The 22,746-nt window shown below is 37.0% G+C and overlaps 2 protein-coding genes across 2 annotated transcripts; both read left to right on the forward strand.

Annotated features, from left to right (window-relative positions):
- The first annotated feature begins 10,541 nt into the window (after positions 1–10,541).
- Positions 10,542–11,265, forward strand: LOC107006512. Its single transcript, XM_015205049.1, has 2 exons — positions 10,542–10,646; positions 10,702–11,265. Exons 1-2 carry the CDS (start codon positions 10,542–10,544, stop codon positions 11,263–11,265), a joined length of 669 nt encoding a protein of 222 aa, XP_015060535.1.
- A 269-nt stretch (positions 11,266–11,534) lies between these two features.
- Positions 11,535–12,500, forward strand: LOC107006513 (uncharacterized protein K02A2.6-like). The gene is made up of 2 exons (XM_015205050.1): positions 11,535–11,740; positions 11,819–12,500. Exons 1-2 carry the CDS (start codon positions 11,535–11,537, stop codon positions 12,498–12,500), a joined length of 888 nt encoding a protein of 295 aa, XP_015060536.1.
- Positions 12,501–22,746: the final 10,246 nt, after the last annotated feature.

Raw genomic sequence — 22,746 nt, forward strand, 5'->3', positions numbered from 1 at the left:
AGTGTTTCGAAGTTACCTATATTCATTTGTTATTGTCTTTATTGACGACATCTTGGTGTATCCAAAAAATGAGAGTGAACATATGAACCATTTGAGGGTGGTGTTACAAGTGCTTAAGGAGAACCAATTATTTTCCAAGTATAGTAAATGTGAATTTTGGTTGAGGTCGGTGGCGTTTCTTGGTCATATCATCTCTAGTAAGGGAGTTGAGGTTGACCCAAACAATATCGAGGCGGTGAAGAATTGGCCTAGACCATTGACTCCAACTAAAATTAGGAGTTTCTTAAGTCTAGCGGGTTATTATCGGAGGTTTATGGATAGTTTTGCATCCATTGCATCTCGCTTGACTACTTTGACCCAAAAGAGTAAGAAGTTTGAATGTTCGGAGGTATGTGAAAAGAGCTTCCAAATATTGAAGGATTGGCTTACTTCCGCTCCGATATTGACCCTACCCGAGGGTACAAAGGGTTTCGTAGTATATTGTGATGCATCTTGAGTCGGGTTATGGTGTGTTCTTATGCAACATGGGAAGGTTATAGCCAATGCCTCTAGGCAACTTAAGGTGCATGAGAGAAATTATTCAACTCACGACCTTCATTTAGCGTTCGTAGTATTTGCCTAGAAAATATAGAGGCATTACTTGTATGGGGTATATGTGGATGTGTATACAGAACCATATTCACTCAAATGGATTTGAATTTACGGCAAGGTAGATGGTTAGAATTGTTGAAAGAGTATGACATGAATGTTCTCTATCACCCCGGTAAAGCTAATATGGTAGCGGATGCTTTGATTCGTTTGTCTATGTGAAGTCTGTTCCATGTTGAGGAATCCAAAAGAAACCTAGTAAAGGATGTTCGTAGGTTGGCTTGTTTAGGGATTCGGATTGAAGATTCCTCTATAGGTGGTGCGGTGGTACGACATAACTCCGAGTCATCTTTAGTGGTCGATGTGAATTCCAAACAACACCTTGATCACCCATTAATGGAGTTAAAGGAATCTATTTTTGGTAAACTAAATGAGTCATTTGAGGGGTGTCTTGAGGTACCAAGGGAGGTTATGTGCTCCCAATGTAGATGGTTTGACGAACCAAATTCTTGAGAAAGATCATGGGTCCCGGTACTCTATTCATCCAAGTTCAACAAAGATGTACCATGACCTTAGGGAAGTGTTTTGGTGGGAAGGTCTGAAAAAGGACATAGCAGAATTTGTTGCTAAGTGTCCAAATTGCCAACAAGTGAAAGTTGAACACCAAAAGTTGGGTGGTTTACTTCAAGAAATCAAAACTCCTACTTGGAAGTGGGAAGACATCAATATCGATTTGTGGTAGGTTTGCCTCGGACATAAAAGCAATATGACTCTATATGGGTGATTGTGGAAAGTTTTACCAAATCTGCAAAATTCATTCCCATCAAGTCTACTTACTCGGCGGAGGATTATGCAACGATATTCATAGATGAGACTGTGTGTATCCATGGTATTCCGTTATCCATCATATCGGATAGGGTGCACAATTCACATCTAGGTTTTGGGGGTCATTCCAAGAAGGGTTGGGTACCAAGGTGAAGTTAAGCACCACTTTTCATCCCCAAACGGATGGTCAAGCAGAGCGTACTATTCAAACCCTTGAGGATAATCTTAGAGCTTTTATCATTTATTTCAAGGTAAATTGGGATAAGCATTTGCCTTTGGTGGAGTTCATTTACAATAATAACTACAATTCATCTATATCTATGGCTCCTTATGAAGCCTTGTATGGTAGGAGATGTAGATCTCCAATGCATTGATTTGAAGTGGGTGAGTCTTCACTTCTAGGTCCCGATTTGATTTTTAAGACTATGGAGAAGGTTCATATCATAAGGAACTTGTTGCAAACAGCCTATAGATGGAAAAAGTCTTATGCCTATCATAGAAGAAGCGAATTAGAGTTTGAAGAAGGTGATAAAGTGTACTTAAATATTTCGCCTATGAAAGGGGTGGTTAGATTTTTCAAGAAAGGAAAGTTGAGTCCTCGTTATGTGGGTCCCTATGAAATCTTGCAAAGGGTTGGAAAGGTTGCTTATGATTTGAAACTCCCTAGTGAATTGGCTTCAGTTCATCCGATTTTCCATATTTCGATGCTTAAGAAGTGTATCGGTGATCCCAAGTCTATTCTTCCTATTGAGGGTCTTTGTGTGAAGGATAACCTCTCATATGAGGAGGTTACGGTTGAGATCCTTGATCATCAAGTGAAGGGGTTGAGGAACAAAGAGGTGGCCTCCGTAAAAGTGTTATGGAGGAACCACTTAGTTTAGAGAGCAACATGGGAGGCCGAGGCCGACATGAAATCCTGTTATACTCATCTATTTACTAATGAAGGTCAGTTGTTCTTACTAATAATGAAAGTAATGAATTAAGTTGAAGTTGCTTTAATTTTATGTGAAGTTTTGCAAAAATGTGGATTTTTTATGTCATTATAGTGAAGTTACTGTGAAATTGTGCATATTAATTTGAAATTTTGCAATTCTTCTTGTTTTGAGTTATGTTGTGCATTTTGATATGGTTAGTCTTTATGAAATGATATGTAGAATGTTGTTAAGTTGAACTTTGGCATAATTGACTCATGTTAGATATGTTGAGCTCATGTTCTTTTTGTGAGAAGAAAATTCCTCATAATGTGATTTTGAGCCTTGTGTGTGGTAATTGAAGTTTTGAATTGCTTTTTTTAAATGATATGATTGATGTTGTAACTCATGTTGTATGTGTTATTGTTGGTTGGGCTGCTAGTCTTGAGTCTATTCCTTCCCCCCAAACGATTTTAGTGTAATTTGGGGACGAATGTTCCTAAAAAGGGGAGTGCCAAGAGGTTTAGACACTTTTTTAAGGTCAATTTTAATGAATATAAGTCATTTAGGAAGTAGAAGTCAAAACATCCATGACGTCCGAAAACTAGTTCAATGAGGTGTTAGCGTGCCTTAGACTATTTTACTAGCTTTTAGGAGTCCAAAAATGATGAAAATTGGTGGAAGGGTTTCTAACATGTATAAGAGTTAGTTCATAGTCAAAACGTTCGGGCACAACTCCGCAAGGACCAACCAAGGGCTCTTGAGGAGGACCATTAAATTTTGGGGTCCAAGGCTGCCCAAGGCAGTGTCCACAAACGGAAGCAACCCATGATCCATTGTCGAATCGACGAATGTGAAGCACGGAGGTGCAAAGTGCCCGTCGGTGGACACAAGATTGTCGATCGTGGTGTTGTCTGTGAGGGGTCTGTTTTGCTACACGTTTTTATATAAGTAAATTAATTATTTGGCTTAGTTAGGAGGTTAATTATGGTTTAGTTAAGGTCTAATAAATTTAATTAACAACCTATATAAAGACCCTAACCTAATTAGACTAACCTAAGCTCTCATAATTCACAAACCCAAACTCTATTCCTTCTCTCTTCTTTCTCTCTCTAGTTGACGAACTCCATTGAGTACCAAGCTGGTGGTGGGTTCAAGGGTTGAAAAGGGTTGAATTTCTCCATCAATATTCATCAATTAGTAAGTTATGTTATTCCTTTCACCTTTGGGACCTCTTTCCTCAAAAGGTTCGATCAAATTGATTTCAAACGTTGGGTTTTCAAGTGGATTTTCATCCAATACGAAGTTGATGTTGTCAATTACTTTGTTTATGATTTATTTGGGCTATTATGAATATATTAACATGTAAAGTATTTTATTTCTTTATGTATTTGTCTAGTTTGTAGAAGATGACCTATTCCCCTTAACCCTAGGTTATGATTTTGTTATGAATTGTGTAATGTTGGTTCAATTGAATTGTTTATTGGTTGAATTACTACTAGATGATGATATTTATCAATTATTAATATATTAGGACAAAATATAGTCCTATCATGCTAGTTCTTGAGTTATTGATCTTGATTATGACTTTGATATATGTTTCTTATCTTAAGCTATGAACTAGTGATGGGTTGTGATGTAGTGATTAAATTAGTCCTGTTATTATGTTGGTAATTGTTGTGTGATGATATTACACCCTTATTGGGTTGAATTAATGGGTTGATGATAAGACCTTGATGATGGATTATGAAGGATACTTGGTAAGTCTTGTGATCCCTATGCTTTACTTCAATTATGGTTACTTGTAGTTAAGTGGTGATGTTATATTGAAGCATGCCTTGTATTAGGATTGATAGGATTGGTATGATGTTTAATTGAAATGTCTTGACTATGGACTGTGAGGTGTTGGCTAAGATGTAAATTTTATAAGGATGGTGATGATTTACCAATGTGCCTTATTATGAAATGATATGTTAATGTGCTAACCTTACTTATGTGGATTGTAATGAAACGAAAATACTCATGCAATTCTTATTTATCGATGATGATGATGTTTATACAAGGGATAGACCCGATGACCTACATTAAGCTATGATGATTAATATAGATATTAAAGACATTTCAAAAAGGGTCTCTACCTTAGCACCAAGTGAACTAGAGTGAGAAGTGTCCCTTCCCACATAGGGAAGGTAGGATCACTAATGTACTCTTGAAATTGGAGACTACAATGAATGTAGCATAAGGAGGATCCCAACTATTTAAAATAAATGTCAGGCATCGCGTGGAGATATTCATGCATCGCGGAAAAGTCATGCATTGTGGAGAAGAAGTCATGCATCGCGGAGAAGAAATCACGCATCGCAAGAGAAATTCATGCATCGCGGAAAAGTCATTCATTGCAGAAGAGAAATGATGCACTGCAAGAGAAGGAAATCGTGTATCCCAAGAAAAATGTTTACCCCTCAACATTAACCACATCCTTTTATTTTGACAAGAGTGAACATCAAGAGAATCATCAAAGACGACATCAAGAGAAATATCAACACTGCATTAGTTTTTATTCATTTTGACATCAAATGAAGAGTACATTGAAGATTATATTACAAACATAAGACATGAGATGTATTTGTTTTACGTCAAACCGATCGAGTTGACAACAAATGAAGACGGAGAGCAAATAAGTGTCAACACGTAAAATACACTATCTTCCATTTGAATAGAATTTTTATGCTAATGAGTTCATCTCAGTGTTTGTCTAGAGCATACAAGAGGATGAATTCTCCAAAACATACCACAGGTGCGGACGACATCCAAACAGATGCAGCACAACGTGGAACTTTCTTAGCTGTGAACTGGGACATAGTCCAAAGAGGAGTGTCAAACTATTAGGACGCGAGTAGAGGAGCGACTTCCACCACAATCAAATCACAACCCTATCAGAAGGCATGTGGATTGTTATTTAGGTTTCTTTGTTTTTGTTTTGCATCTAAAAATTTTGGTATCTGCCGGAAGCAGCTTTCCAATCTAAGTGAAAATGCACCAAGAGATTTAGAAATTATGTTTGTGTAAGTTTTTACCTATGGATATGAAGAACTCCACCTTTATGGATAAGAGGTTGCAAGCCTCATTTTTCATGGTCGATTTAATTTGTCACTTGTCGAGAACCAAAGGTTATCTTGCATAATAGATTTCCTTTTCAACCGATGGAGTCAAACTACAAATAGCCTGATTCCTAAGGTATAAGGATATGTGGGCAGGATCAATGTTGAAAACTCGAATGTATTCCATCATTCAGCCTTAAATATTATTCTCGAGCATTTGTTTTTTTTCAGAATTTGATTTCGAAGTGACTTTTGATTTAAAACCACCTTCCAAATTCCAATTTCAAAATGAGCTCGATGTGAATGGTTCTGAGATCGACCATTATGAGGAGCGGGAAAAAGAGTGGAGGTCGAAAAAAGAGGCTGCAAAGATATACATAGAGGAGGAGATCTGAAAAGCAATGAAGGAACTTCAATACATTCCCGATGTCACCGGTTTGAACTACGAGGACTTATGCATTCATTCGAATCTGGACCTCCCAAAAGGGCTCAAGATGCCAAAGTTTGACATATTTGGAGGAATATGGAATCCCTTGGCGCATCTAAGGGCCTACTGTGACCAGCTCGTAAGAGTTGGGAGAGATGAAGTTGTACTAATGCGGGTTTTTAGCCGAAGTTTGAGAAGGAAAGCTTTGGAATGGTTTACATCTCACGAGACCAGACAATGGCCCAGTTAAAGCATTGGCTAAGAACTTCATTGAAAGATTTGCTTACTATTGAGAATGGTTTGAAAACCGGGAAGATTGCTCGTGTTGCTGCTTCGCCCGGATCCTCAGGCTTGTTAAAAAAGAAAAGAGAAGACGTGTCAGTTTTTTCTTATGAGGGGAAGAAGACCGCAAGAAGATCATCATCGTACCAAGGTCATTCTCGACCTTCACAGAGTCTACACCAGGCTTGTTATGCGCAAGTCAATTATCAAAATGCTCCCCCTCCAAGCTACCAATATACTCCTCGCCCAAGTTATCAAAATACTCCCCCATCAGTTTATCAAATTCCACCTCCCATCTACCAAAACTCCCCTCCAGCTTACTAAACTCCATCTAATCAGTACCAAAGTGTCGCTTCTAACTACACCAACGTGCAGTCAAATTACCGAGCCCCTCCCACAATATATCAAGCCCAAGCTCTAGTTTACCCAAATGCCTCCCCAAACTACCAAGCTCCACTGCCAAACTGCCAAACAAACTCTTATCCAAGATATCAAGATCCCCGCCCCAATGGCCAAAATTATCATCAGATGTCTCCTCCTCAAGCAACTACGATCCCTATCGTCCTAGATTTGATAAAAAAAAGTCCGCCATAACTTTTATAGCTCTTGCCGAAAGCCGAACAAAGTTGTACGAGCGATTAACTGTGGCAGGTTATATCCATCCAGTGTAGCCCAAGCCATTGGACACTAGCGCCTGATTTGACAAACCTAATCAGAAGTGTGCATATCACTCGAATAGCATTGGACATGATACTGAGGACTGTATTAATCTCAAGCACAAAATCCAGGATCTAATCGACCAAAATGTGGTCTCCCTCAGACAATCGCTCCCAATGTCAACAATAATCCTTTGCCGAATCATGGTAGTGTCAATATCAATATGATAGAGAAGTATGACGATTGGGGCGTGACCAAGGTGATAGTTTCAATCTTTCATGATGAGCTGGAGAGAGTCATGGCTTCGTTGATCATCAAGGAGAAGAAGGAGTTCATGATTCTCAAACTCGGAAAGGTTATTGCCTTGGTGCCAATAGAAACTACCACTAAGCCAAGGTTTTTGATCGAAACCGCTTCAGCTCAGGATATGAGAAGATCTGGCAGATGTTATACTTTAGAAGAGTTGGCTCATGGAGGACAAACGAAGGACCAAGGAAAAAGGCTGATAAGCGAGGGTGAAGCTGAAGAATTTTGGAAAAAGATGCAGCTGAAGGACTATTTGATTGTTAAGCATTTGGAGAAAACCCCAGCTCAGATTTCTATGTAGGCCTTGTTGATGAGTTTGCAGATACATAGGTAGGCCTTGATGAAGGCATTGAATGATATATATGTGCCCATAGGCACCAGCAGCGACAATGTAGCGTCCATGATCAACAGGGTTATCCAAGGACATCGGATCGGCTTTTGTGATGAAGAGTTGCCCTTTGAAGGGAGGATTCATAATAATGTCTTGCATGGAACTGTCATATGTCGAGAAAGGGTTATAAATCGTTTCTTGGTAGATGATGGGTCTAATCTCAATATTTGTTCATTGTCGACTTTGAGGTAGTTAAGGTTTGATTTGGAAAAACTGGAACAAAACCAAGTCAACATGAGAGTCTTTGATAAGGTGCAAAGAGACACACTTGGGGCAGTGAACTTGGGCATACATATGGGCCCTGCCAAGTTCAACACAAAGTTTAAGGTCCTAGACATGGACACTAGCTACAACCTTCTTTTGGGAAGGTCGTTCATCCACATGGCTGGGGTTGTGCCTTCTACCCTTCACCAGCTGATGAAGTTTGTCTGGAAGGAGCAAGATTTGGTTATTCACAGTGAAGGAAGCTACTTTAGTGGGCATACGCCAATCATAGATGAGGTCTCTCAAGGCACTGATTTCTACACGGTGGAGCTGGTTAATGTTAATGGTGATGATTTGGCTCCGCAACCTCCTATGCGCTTTGTGTACATGTTGATTGCCACGGTGATGCTCCAAAACGGATTCGAGTCAGGTCTTTGATTAGGAAGGAATTTCCAAGGAACTGTCGAGCCTATTCAGGTTCCCGCCAAAGGAGCGAGGTATAGTTTGGGGTACGTCCCCACAAATGATGAGGTGAAGAAGAAGAAGAGTGGTGATCAAGCATTGGCTAGGCCGATCCCTCACCTGTACCAATCATTTCCACTTATAGAGTATGCCGATCGTGTTGGCCTTGAGGAAGTAACATCGCGGATACCAGCTAGCTCGGCCTTGGAATTCCCCCATCATGTTTAAAAAGGCAACATGGCCCTTGACAATGACCAAAGTTTGCATTATTTTCCAATTTAAATGAAAGTCTCTTTTATTGAAAAGTTATTTATTTCTTATTTATTATAGGGAAAAGGCTCAAATATACCACTAAACTTTCAGAAGAGGCTCATTTATGTCATCATTTAAAAGTTTGGCTCATTTATGCCATTAACGTTAAAGAAAAGGATCATTCATGCCATTATTTTTTAATGGTGGTTTTACAAAACCATTTTTGACACGTGGCCAATTATAATTCGGCCACGCCATCAATTTTTTAAATAAAAATAATAATTCAATTTTTATTCAAAATTTTGATTTTTTTATTGAAAAAATTTAATGACGTAGTCAATTCTAATTCGGCCACATCATCAATTTATTTAATAAAAACATCACAAAAATTAATTCAATTTTTTTTCAGAATTATGATTTTTATCAAAAGAATTGATGAAGTGGCACAATTATAATTGGTCACCTGTCAAAATTATTTTTGCAAAACCACCGTTAAAAAATAATGGCATGGATGAACCTTTTTTTAATGGTAATGGCATAAATGAGCCAAACTTTTAACTTATGGCATAAACGAGCCTTTTCTGAAAGTTCAATGGCATATTTGAGCCTTTTTCCCTTTATTATATCATATTTTTATAACTTTGTTTGTCTATGATTTTAGTAATTTTAATTTAAAACCTGCCAATTTCATTTCATGTCATGAGTTGAACGAACAAAATGAGATAGGTGATGACAATGGTTAAGAAGACGAAAAATGAGGTACTGTAAAATGTTGCTGAGTAATTTTTGCATTTTGAAAATAAACATTAGACGAATTTGGAAGAAATTGAGACTGTGAATCTGGGAGACAAAGAGTGTGTCAAAGAGGTAAAAATCAGTCTCCACTTAAATGAATCTGAAAGAAAGAATCTGATTCATTTGCTCACCGAATACATTGATGTGTTCGCCTGGAAAGTCAGCGACATGCTAGGGCTGAGTACCAATGTGGTGTCTCACAAGTTGCCCATTAATCCGGGTTTCAGTCTAGTCAAGCAGAAGGCTCGGAAGTTCAAGCTTGAGTTAAGTTTACAGATTAAAGAAGAGATCACAAAACAGATCGAGTCTCGATTAGTGGATGTGACGCAATACCCGACTTAGTTAGCCAATGTTGTTTCGGTCACCAAAAAAGATAGAAAGATTATAATTTGTGTCGATTATAGAGATCTCAACAAATCAAGCCCAAAGTATAATTTGTCGTTACTAAACATTCACATTCTTATTGATAATTGTGCTTCTAAGCATGAAATGCAATCATTTATGGATTGTTACGCAGGTTATCCCCAGATCCTGATGGATGAAGAAGATGCAGAAAAGATAGCTTTTATTATGCCCTGGGGTGTATATCACTATAGGATGATACCATTTGGTCTCAAAAATATCGGTGTTACTTATATGAGGGCTATGACGACCATATTTCATGACATGATCCACAAAGAGATCGAGGTATATGTAGATGACGTCATAATCAAGTCCCGCGAGAGTTTGGACCACTTGCATTTAAATAAGTTCTTTGACCCTCTGCGCCATTACAACTTGAAGCTAAATCCCGCTAAATGGGTTTTTTGGGTACCAGCGGGCAAGTTATTGGGATTTATAGTCAAAAGAAGGGGTATTGTGCTCGACCCTTCAATAATTAAGGCAATTCAAATTTACCTCCTCCAAAGACGAAGAAGAAAGTGATGAGTTTCTTAGGGAATTTGAATAACATTAGTCGATTCATAGCTCAATCAACCGTGGTATGTGAGCCTATCTTCAAGACATTGAAGAAAGATGCTTTGACAAAGTGGATCAAATAATGTCAGATTGCTTTCCGCGCCACTAAGAATTACTTGTCTAGTCCACCAGTGTTAGTTCCTCTATGAGAAAGGAGTCCGTTGTTGTTGTATTTTTCTGTCTCAGATAACATATTTGGATGCGTACTTGGTCAACATGACGAAACAGGGAAGAAAGAGCGAGCTATTTATTATTTTAGCAAAAAATTAACTCCATGCGAGGCTCGTTATACTCTTTTAAAGAGAATGTGTTGCACTTTGACTTGGATTGCCTAGAAATTGAGGCATTATTTGTCTTCTTATACCACATATCTCATTTCCAGAATGGATCCGTTGAAGTATATCTTCCAGAAGGCGATGCCGACCGAAAAGTTGGCTAAATGGTTGATGCTTTTGAGTGAATTTGATATTGTGTATGTGACTCATAAGGTGATAAAAACGTAAGCTTTGGCTGATCATTTTGCGGAAAATCCTGTTGATGAAGTGTATGAACAGCTCAAGACTTGTTTTCCCGATGAAGAGGTATCGTTTGTGGGTGAAGATATTTCTGAAGCATACACCTGGTTGGAGGGTATTCTTTGATGGAGCGACAAACCACCAAGGAAGAGGTATTGGAGAGTCTTTAGTGTCAGAATCTGTTCAACACTACCCTGTGGCGTCTAAGCTCCTATTTAATAGCATGAACATCATGGTTGAATATGAAACATGCATTCTTCGGTTCAAGATGTCTATCGATATGAATGTCCACAAGTTAGTGGTTATCGGAGATTTACATTTGTTGATTGATCAGGTTCAAGGAGAATGGGTTATGAAAACCCCAAAGATCACACCGTATGTGCAATATATACAGAAGTTGTGCAAGAGATTCTGCAAGATTGAGTTCAGACACACTTCCAGAATGCAGAATGAGTTAGACGACGCTCTTGCCACCATCGCCTCAATGATTAAGCATCTAGATCCTGATTATATTGATCCTCTGGATATAGAGATAAAACAACATCAGGTCCATTGTTCACATGTTGAATCACAACCAGACGGTTTGCCGTGATATTTTGATATAAAGAAGTACTTAGATACCAGGAGTTATCCTGAGGATGCAACATCTAACCGAAGAAGTCGATATGCCGTATACCCCTCAACTTTTTTCTAAGTGGGGAAATCATTTATAGGTGAACTCCAGATTTTAGGTCTTCTCAAATCGATGCTGCTGAAGCTGCGAAGCTTATTGAACAAATACACGCTGGAGTTTGAGCTACGCACATGAATGGACTCACTTTGGCGAGAAAAATCTTTTGAGACGGTTATTTTTGGATGACTATGGAGCATGATTGTTGCAAGTTTGTGCAGAAATGTCATAAATGCCAAGTGCATGGTGATTTGATCCGAGTGCCGCCTTATAAAATCAACGCCATGAGTTCACCTTGGCCATTTGTGTCTTGGGGCATGGATGTCATCGTTCCAATAGAGCCAGCCGCTTCTAATGGACACAGATTTATTTTGCTTGCCATTGACTACTTCACCAAGTGAGTGGAAGCCGCTATGTACAAATCGGTAACAAAGAAATTTGTAGCTGATTCTGTTCGAAGCAATATAATATGTAGGTTCGGAGTACCAGAATCTATCATTACTGATAATAGTGTGAATCTCAACGGTCACTTGATGAGAGAGATATGTGAGCAGTTTAATATTACCCACCAAAACTCAACCGTTTATCGTCCTCAAATGAATGGAGCTGTAGAGGCTGCCAATAAGAACATCAAGAAGATTATGAGAGAAATGATTGACAATCACCGAGGTTGGCATGAAATGTTGTCATACGCTTTGTTGGGTTATCGAACGACCGTCAAAATGTCAATTGGAGCTACTCCATATCTACTAGTATATGGAACAGAAGCAGTCACACCTGCTGAAGTTGATATATCATCCTTGAGAATCATCCAAGAAGCTGAATTAACTAATGATATGTGGGTCCGCAAGCGAATAGATCAATTGACATTGATTGACGAGAAAAAAATAGTTATTGTTTGTGATGGTCAATTATATCGACAGAGAATGGCTCGTGATTTACACAAGAGAGTCAGAGCCAGAATTTTTGAAATTGGTCAATTGGTCCTCAAGCACATTTTTCCTTATCAAGATGAGTACAAAGGGAAATTCACACCATATTGGCAAGGACGTTACATGGTTCGCAAGGTATTATCTGGAATTGCTTTGTTCTTGTCGAAGATAGATGGCACCACATGGCTGAAATCGATCAACTCAGATGTTGTCAAGATATATTAGGTGTGCATTTCAGTTTGTATTTCGGTCATTTCCCATAATCGTTCAATTTGCTTATATTTGTTTTGCTTAAAAATTCATTCTTACTTGTAATGAACTACGTCTGACCTGAATTCTCAAGAATGAAATATGTAGGCGGCCTATGTCGGTCTTAGTCACCTCGTTTTTCCCCTTTAATATTTCCTTGCATTTGAATTACATTCGACCTGATTTCTCAAGAATGAGATACGTAAGAGGCCTATGTCGGCCTTAGTGAGTTTTCTTTGTAAATTTTTTATTGTTGTTAACCTTCAAGGGGAAACTACGTATGACCTGATTCCTGCCTCAACGGAATACGTAGGCGCCACAAGGGCTCAGTCATATCTCTAGTAAGATTTCTATTCTTTTTACAATAGAAAGTGGGACATAATTTTTTAGAGGAACTCAAAAGATTCTCGAGAAGATGTTTTTTCCTCAACGAGTCAACACTAAAGTCACTTGGAACTTTGCAGCTGGGACAAAATTTTTGAGAAGATATCAAAAATTTTGTGACTGGCTCATCAACAGTTAAAGATAAGCCAAGACAGTTAACTGGAACAGAAATTTTGAGGATGGCCTCAAAATTTCAACATAGTTTTATCGGCAGTCTAGATTGATTTTGAATACTCCCAGCAAAGAACTCATATAGACCTCCAAGCATCACACTCGAAGAAGTTTGCTAAGCCTTACGTGACATGATATTTGGCAGTGACCTTTTTCAAAACACTACTTTTCGAAAATCGATCTTTCTTAAATTTTTTCCTTTATGTTTTATTTATTTTGGCATAGAATATCAAGAGGCGGGAGATCAGAAAAATCAATCAGTGATAGCAGGACAAAGAGCATACAATTGAAGAAATTGACACAAACCTGTTCGTTTTAAAACTAGCGATTTTTTTGTGGATGTAGGTTTATAGGTTTGCTATGAAATCAGCAAATTCCTCAAATCAATGAATACAGAGAAGTCAAGGGGCGAAACACTCCCCAAAATTAATAATATTTCTATGGAGGCAGGAATTATTTTATATTGCTTATATCGAAGACTTGAGAACGTGAACAACATTGTTTCATCCAATTCCCAATAGCATGAAATCTATAGCAAAGATACAACTATGTTCAAACATGAATCAAATGAAAACCCCTAGAAAGACATTTTACGATTTTTCGTCAAGGACGTCATCTGCATCATATCATCACACATTTAGTATTTTACTTGGAGGGTCATTGTATTTGTATTGTTGATTGAGATGATACATTACATCGGGAGTCATTTTACCGTATTGTCAGTTGAGATGATATCATCATCTAGAAGGCACCCAGAAGATCACTATATCACTCGATTGAAGCACTATCTTCATTTGGTACCAAGGATGGCCTCGAGAAGATGCATCGCAAGTTAATATTCATGCATCGTGGAAAATCATGCATCGCAATTTGATATTCATGCATCGCGAGAAGATATTCATGCATCGCGGAGAATCATGCATAGATATTCATGCCTCGCGAAAAATGTCATGCATCACGAGAAGATATTCATGCATCGTGAAAAATCATGCATCGCGAGTGAATATTCATGCATAGCAGAAAATCATGCATCGCGAGTTGATATTCATGCATCCCGAGAAGATATTTATGCATCGCGGAGAATCATGCATCGCGAGAAGATATTTATGCCTCACAAAAAATGTCATGCACCACAATAAAATATTCATGCATCGCAAAGACTCATGCATCGCGGGAAGGTATTCATGCCTCGCGAAAAATAATATGTGCCGCAAGAAGATATTCATGCACCACGGAAAATCATGTGTCGTGAGTTGATACTCATGCATCGCCAGAAGATGTTCATGCATCACGAGAAATCATGCATTGCTAGTTGACATTCATGCATCGCGAGTTAATATTCATGCTTCACGAAATCATGTATCGCGAGTTAATATTCATGCATCGCGAGTTGATATTCATACATCGCGGGAAGATATTCATGCCCGCAGAAAATATCATGCATCGCGAAAAATTATGCATCACGAGTTAATATTCATGCATTGCAGAAAATTTCAGACATCTCGAGAAGGTATTCATGCATTTCGAGAAGTCATGCTTTTCAGAATATGTCAGGCATCGCGGGACGATAATCATGTATCGCGAAAAGTCATGCATTATGGAGAATAAGCCATGCATTGCGGTGAAGAAGCCACGCATAGCAATAGAAGTTCATGCATCGCGGAAAAGTCATGCATTGCGGAAGAGAAATCATGCACTGCAAGAGAAATATTTATCCTTCAACATCAACCACATCCTTTAATTTTGACAAGAGTGAACACCAAGAGAATCATCGAAGACGACATCAAGATAAATATCAACGCTGCATCATTTTTTTATTCATTTTGACATAAAATGAAGAGTACATTGAATATTATATTGCAAACATAAGACATAAGCTTTATTTGTTCTTTACGTCAAACCTATCGAGTTAACGTCAAATGAAGAAGGAGAACAACTAAGTGTCAACACGGTAAAAGACACTTTATTCCATTTGAATTGCATTTTTATGCTAATGAGTTCATCTAAGTCTTTGTCGAGATCATCAGAAAGGATGAATTCTCCAAAACATACCACAGGTGCGGACTACATCCAAAAGGATGTAACACAACGTGGAACTTTCTTAGCAGCGAACTGGACATAGTCTAAACAGGAGTATTAAACTCTTAGGACGCGAGCAGAGGAGCGACTTCCACCACAATCAAACCACACCCCTATCATAAGCATGTGGGTTTTTCCATAGGTTTCTTGGTTACGTTTTTGCATCCAGAAATCTTGGTATCTACCGGAAGCAGCTTTCCAATCTAAATGACAATGCACCAAGAGATTTGGAAATTATGTCCGTGTAAGTTCTTACCTATGGATCTGAAGAGCTCCATCTTCATGGCTAAGAGGTTGCAAGCCCTCCTTTTTCATACTCGGTTTAATTTATCACTTGTCTAGAACCAAAGGTTATCTAGCATAATAGATTTCCTTTTCAACCGATCAAGTCAAACTACAAACATCCTGATTCCTAAGGTATAAGTCAATGTAGGTGGTATCAATGTTGAAAACTCGGTTGTATTCCATCATTCACCCTTAAATCTTTTTCTTGAGCATTCGGTCTTTTCATAATTCGATTTTGGGGTGACTTTTGAATTTTGTAAAATCATGCGTCATTATCTATCGTTAATTTTAGGGGAGAAATCGGATTTCGACCAAACATCTCTCTCTCCACCTCTCATTATTTTTTTAAGAGTTTCAATGAAGCTTGAATCAAATTAAACATTTTATCCAAACATGTTGGTTGTCACATAATCGCGACTTATCGAGTATTATAGGTGCCATAAAAACCTTCCTAAAATTTAAATAAGAATCCCCGAACCCCCTTTAAAGTTGTCGATCGATTTCCTATTTTAAGTCTTCTGAAAACCAAGTTTTCTTAATTTTTCTTAAAAAATTAAGTGGCGACTCTAACAAGTCTCAAAATTTATAAACTATATTTCCTAAATAAAATAATGACCTAAGGGGTTTAGCTTATTCTAGTTAGGGGTATGGGACTCTACATATACATTGCACTAGTTAATATTAAGGGAAGTCTTAGGAGGATGTACTTATGTATGCATATGCTTACAAATGTAAGTGATATGTATATGATGATCTTACATGTTAATGACACTATGTGATATTGATTACTCTTATGAACATTTACTTGGTCTCTATTGCTAAAGTATGATATTATGAAATCTTAATGTTATGTTACGGGAAGTATGACATTGGTTATGGTTCTTGATAGGTTTACTTGATTAAGTAAGGTTACAGGGCTTTGCTTAGTCATTGCATAAGTGGACTTAAAGAGGGTCATGAGTAACTGTCTTGCTTTGGTGATGTTGAAATGTACTCTTATTTATGCCTGTTGCTATTATAACTTGATGATAGAGTTGCCTTGATCATGTGTTCAATTATATGAGATGCATGTCGATTTGATTAGACTTTGTATTGTTGGCCTTGTAATGTACATGCCTATGACTTAATGAATATGTCTTATTGATTGGTATGGACTTTTTAAATGTGCATAAGGCTTTCTAAATTTAAAATAACATGTTTTAATGAAATGTCCCTTTTGAGCATGATTTCATGATATCTGTAAATATGGTTTCATACTTAGTACAAGTGGTGTACTAACCCCATTTCTTTCTTTTTCCCAACATTTTAGGTTTTGGTCGTTGAAGGGCTTTTGGATGACTTTGAAGAAGACTTGGAATTCTCAATCATCCAAGTTGGGTAGGTCCTCACTTTCCGATGGCAATTCCACTATCAAGCTTATGAAGTTGTTTTAGTACTAAGACTCTTATGTTCTTTCCTTTTATTTTGAGTACACATTGTATGACCTATATGTGGTCTTATATATTGATGTATGGGCTATCCCCAAATTGTTACACTCTTGTTAGATGGGTTGTGAGATGAGAAATGTTTTGAGACTTTGTCCTATTGTATATATCTATGTGCAATAAAAGTAGAAGACTAAGTAATCTTCCTCTACGAAGGGTCTATGTATACTCGATAAAAATATTATGTGTATGTAGAGGTCTATGTAAACCTCAATGTAGAAGTAATGAAAAGTTTTTAAAATTTCCGTATTTTTAACCTATGAATGTAATGATGTAAACTAAGAGGCTAGTATTAGTCCTCAAAGAGGATGACGACGCCCTTTACGTCTAAGGTGTGCTCTTCGGATGTGATAGAATAAAAGAGCAAAAGTATTCATACAGTGACTAATCTAAGCTAGGTTTATGATTCGTTTAAGAGTGTCATAATGTTCATAAGGTTATAGAACTGATCAAGTAATGAGGTTTAATATAGTAGGCGACAATCGTATTGATATTCAGGTTTAGTAATGAACATTAAGCTTGAATTTAAGAAAAGTGTCTTGATCAAAAGAATGACAACATTACAGTGATGATTTTATTATTGATATTAGTCCTAGAAGACTTTACATAGAGTAGGTGAGGAATTGAGGTGATTGCTACAATAAATATGAGTGGTACAAGTGAGAGACCCTAACCTTTAGATAAGGGCAGTGAAGTGTGGCTAAGTCACAAGAGTAAAAAGAGCATTAAGAGAATGTACACCAGTTAGAGATGTGGAATAGGTCTATATCTTTCAAGTGCTAGATTTAGACCTAAGGGAAAGATAATAAGATGAGATAGCAAGACAAGAGTTGAGAATAAGTTAGTAATGAGTTCCAAATTTATTGGAGGATAAGTTTTTACTATCAGAAATAGTTAAATGAGAGCTCTTATTTGATTCCGAAGGAGTTGGTTAGTAGGAGTCCATGGATTTGTTAGAGTACTATGCTTGAATGTGGTGGCAAGGAGTAATAGTATTGGGAATAGATTCCCTATAGAGAGATATAGAACCTGAACTTAATGATGTGAGTTAAGCTTGAATATAATAAAGTTAGATCATTAGACTCGGCCTTAGTAAGAGTAACACCACACTATGCCCAGCTCAGTCGTCATTCGAGGACGAATGATCCCAAGGGGGAGATGTTGTAACCTCAGAAATTCTTTCGAACCAAGACTCCAACCATTCTTCATAGTGAGTGAGATTTTTGCAAGGAATTTAAATTTCTTGAGTATTAAGGTCACTAGATTTAGCACTTAAATTCCAAGATAAACCAAAGAGGAAATCACTCAAGTCATTTCTAAGATTTCTTAAATTTTAGGTCAACTTCAAATGGCCATAACATTTAGTACATAATGTGTTAGGATATACCAAAGATGTTAGATTAATGCCCCTCGAGTCCTATTTCCAATGCCACCGAGTTTTCTCAATTTTTGAGCTTTGAGTAAAAAGTTATGACTAATTTACTAACGACGCGCAAACCTGGCAGCAGCTTCGCGATGCGGAGCCAATACGGAACTTACTGCCCAATGAAAAATAATTTCGACTCCCAGCTCATTTTATTTATTTGATTAGCGGTATTTTAGGTCCTAAAACCCTTAGGAGCTCATCTAAATTACCCAAACATGTAGAAAATCAATTTTCACAAATCAAACCTTCTGATTCACTCCAAGATTCTACGCTCAAGAAAATCAAGAAAAGCTAAGGCTAGGGTTCATCTTTCAAGGTTTTAATTAAAGTTATTCAAGAAGATGATTTCTTCATGTAGGTAAGCTTCCAGGATGTTGGGTTCTTTCACCCACATGCTGATCATGTTAATTTCAATGTAAAGTTCGTTCTAGAAAGTTGAAATTATGATGATCTTGAATTATGTTTTTGAAACTAGATTTAGTTCTTGAGTTTAGAAGATATTATTGAGTTCATGATGAAAGCATGTAGATCTTAGAGTTTATTATTAGTAGGTTCTTGTGTTCATGTGTTGGGTATCCAAATCTAAAGAGGGATTAAGAAATATAATTGAATTTAGGCGAATTGGGGCTAGAAAACGAAGAAGGAAAAGTCAAACAGATTTCGGCATGCAAGTCCTCGTCGCGGACTTGATCCCCCAGTGACCAAAAAAATTCCTCTGTGTCATGGTTAGGACGCGGACTCCTCTATCTCAAAATTTATTTTCCGACTAAAGATTTTAATGCAACTCCGTGTCGCGGACTTATTCCAAAATGGTGATTTCATGACCTCTTATTGTGTTTAGCTATCTAAAGATACTCCTAATCATCACGAGATTTTTGCTACCACAAATAACAACCTTGAATTCATAAATCATATTCAAAATAGAGTTATGATTTATGTTTTGAGAGTTCATTCGAACATTCAAAGAAAGTCCGTTTGAGCCTTTTTGAGGAGTAATCTACGACTTCTAGTAATTTGTTTCAAGGCTCGAGTAAGTGAAGAGGATGAGGAAAAAGTGTTCATGAATCTACTTTGTCATCACGAGAGCTTTCACATAATGAACCATAACTCTTGAATTCGTAATTTCCATTCAAGAGAGATTAAGAGCAGAGTTCAAGAAAGTCTTTGAGTTCAATTCTGAATCCTTTGTGATCAATCATTGATTTGAGCTAAGATTTGACGGAGTAAGCAAGAGAATGAGAAGAGTTTTATACATGAATTCTATGTAGTTATTGTAGACCTTCAAGTCGAGTCATTCATGCCCATAAATTCCGCATGGACTCCATAAATTTGAGTATCATTGAGAGGAGCAGTACTTCAAGTTCTAGGTCTTGAGTATTAATTTTCTAACCCTTTTGAGATTATATTTCTAATCATGGAATCACTATATATGTTCTCGTGAAGCCCTTGAGTTGATCATTAGTTCATGTCCAAAATTCCGCATGAACCCTATAAGTTGACCAGTCTTGAGATATGAAGTAAATATGAGTCCTTGAGTTAAGTAGTTCATGCCCATAATTCCACATGAATCCTATGAGTCGAGCACTCTTTAGGTGTGAAGTATCTTTGAGTCCTTGAGTTAATTAGTTCATTCCCATCATTCTACATGCACCCTATGAGTCAAGCAATCTTGAGATGTGAAGTACCTTTAAGTCCTTAAGTTAAGTAGTTCATTCCCATTATCCACATGAACCATCTGAGTCGAGCATTCTTGAGATGAGTAGTATCATTGACTCAATGATTTTTGGATTTGTTGAGTTCTAAGTATTGAGTTCTATGCATGGTTATCGAAAACCTTGAATTGAGTTGTTCATGTTCATAATTCGGCATAAACCCTGTTTTAAGAAGTATTTTGCTAATTGTTTTAAAACTTGTTTTAAAGAGTTCAACACTGAGTTGAGAAAGAGTAAAGAGTAAAGAGTTGAGTTCTTTTCTTCAAAAGAGTATATCGGAACTATGTATTCCCCAAGAGTAACACATTTAAATAAGGAAAAAACTGAGATTTCTATAGAAGCCTTCGATCTAGTTTTTCACTAAAGAGAAAAGTATGATTTTCAAGAGAGCTTTTAAGCTAAATTTTGAGTAATTATCTCAAATAAAAGAAAGAAGTTGTTTTTAAAAACATAAGAGTTAAGTATATTTTTAGGAGTAGTATTGAGCAGCGATATGGGGATGCAATTTCATATTAACTCAAGTCTCCATAAATCATACAACAATTACGATTAGGAAAGGGTCATACTTTTTAGATATCCACTAAGTTAAGTTAGATCCTATACTAATGGCAAGGTATATGGTGGTCCTTGGCAGCATGAGGTGAAGTGTTGTATCACCACGTAGGCTCATAGTGGTGGTTGTCGATTCGAGAAACTAGCACAGAAATTATATTACTTTATTATATAAGTAAAGTTGAGTTTGGTATTGCATTTTCTTTAACGTATTAATTTGCTTTTACTGTTTTATAAAATTTTTCATATATTGCATGTGTATTGTTGTTTTATATTGAGTTAAAGTCGAGTATCATATCTTTGAGTTTAGTTGAATATATAATCTCTGAGTTGATTATCTTATTCTTGAGTACCTGTTAGTTGAGTAAGTTGAGTAGTTTTGAGTATCCTTGATTATTGAATTGAGTAAGTTTGAAAAGAGGTAAGGATGTTTCCATTTTTATCAAGTTCAAGATTATGTTAATGTTTTAAAATTTCCCTTATATGTTCCTATATTCCATGTACTGAGCCATTTGGCTTGCATCTTTTCATGATGCAGACACAGGTATTCATGATCTTCAACAAGACGTTTGTTGATATATCCGAGAGTTTGAGTTAACTATGGTGAGCCTCCTTACTTCCGGAGAATTTTAACTACCTTTTAGTTATATCAGTTGTTAGGATGATATGGGTCTTGTCCCGACTTCCATCTTTATCAGCTAGAGGGTTCATAGATAATTAGTATTGTTGAGAAGTTTGTATCATTTTATTTCAGTTGCATGAGTTTTATTATGTCTTAAGTTGTTGCATGCTAAGTTAGTCTTCTGCTTTTTGTCAGTCAGGATGAGGGTTTGCTTGGGGACCAACAATGGTCTTGAGTGCTGGTCATGTCTAGGTGTAGACTCTTGCCGTGACACTATTGTTCGTAAAAGGAGTCGTCGAACCTGTTTTAGTGCAAAAAAAATCAGAATTTCCCATTTTCTTTTGATTTTCCACTTTTTGAGGTGTTACAATATCTCCCCCTTGAAACATTCATCCTCGAATGAGACTTCATGTTATCCATGGCTGATTTGACGAAAGGTATAATTTCTTCTACCTTTTGTGATGGTTAGCTAAAACTACAAGATCTAAGAACGCTCTAATGGGGTTGGGTGTTGATTTAATGTAGTGGGTATAGTTCTATGATTTTTTTTTAGTGTTGTTGATTCATGAATTTGGTCTAATTACTGCAGGGTTCACTGATGGGTTAAGGTTGCAAACTTAACTCTTACTTCCGATCTCCTTTTGATTCTAGAAAAAGATTAATTGGAGAGGGTAATTACTTCAATACTACTAATTTAGGTTTGATGTCTATGAATTGCTCGTTTTATTCTTAAAAGAGAAGATAGAGTAAGGTATTGGGTTATTTTGGATTGGCATACAGATGAGACCGATAGGACACTCTATGCATAGATGGTTAGAGATCGAAATATGATTAGCATCAATTATAATGACTTAGCCTATTTATGAATGTTCATCACTATAGAGCAGCACAATTACCCCTAAGTGAGATTGACTTCTAATGCCCGCACTCCTAGATTGCTTATAACTTATTGATTTAAGTTGATTTCTAGCTTAATTTCGATAATTGAAAACCAAAGCTTTTTGTTAAATTTGTGGCTCTATCCATTCAATTGTTTTTACTATTACAAATGAGCTAATCTAAAATTCGTATTTCTTGATAAGGAATCCCCTAGGCTACATTATTTCTTGTGGGATTCTACCCCGACTCTTCGTTTGATTTTTTTCTGACAACGATCGCCCACTCTTTTAATTGGTTCTGGAGGGTGATTTGAGTGTTATCAGATCTCACTTGTACGATTATATACTATATGTTGTTATTGTTATTGTCATTCAATTTGTATGTCACCTACAGAGAAAGAATATATTTAGGGTCTCTTGATGAAGTTTAAAATATACTTAGGGTCTCTTGATAAAGTTTGGCTTTAGACCCCAATTTTATTAAGACGGCCTTGTTTATAATGTGCACTTGTGGTCATCTTGTGCTCATTGTAAATAACTGAAACAATGCTGCATACTAAGATATGTTGATAGGGCGAGAATACATTTGTTATTTTGATAATGATTGGCTCACGTTTGATGCATGCTTA

This window comes from Solanum pennellii, chromosome 12 (assembly GCF_001406875.1).
Source record: "Solanum pennellii chromosome 12, SPENNV200".
Classification (NCBI taxonomy): Eukaryota; Viridiplantae; Streptophyta; class Magnoliopsida; order Solanales; family Solanaceae; genus Solanum; species Solanum pennellii.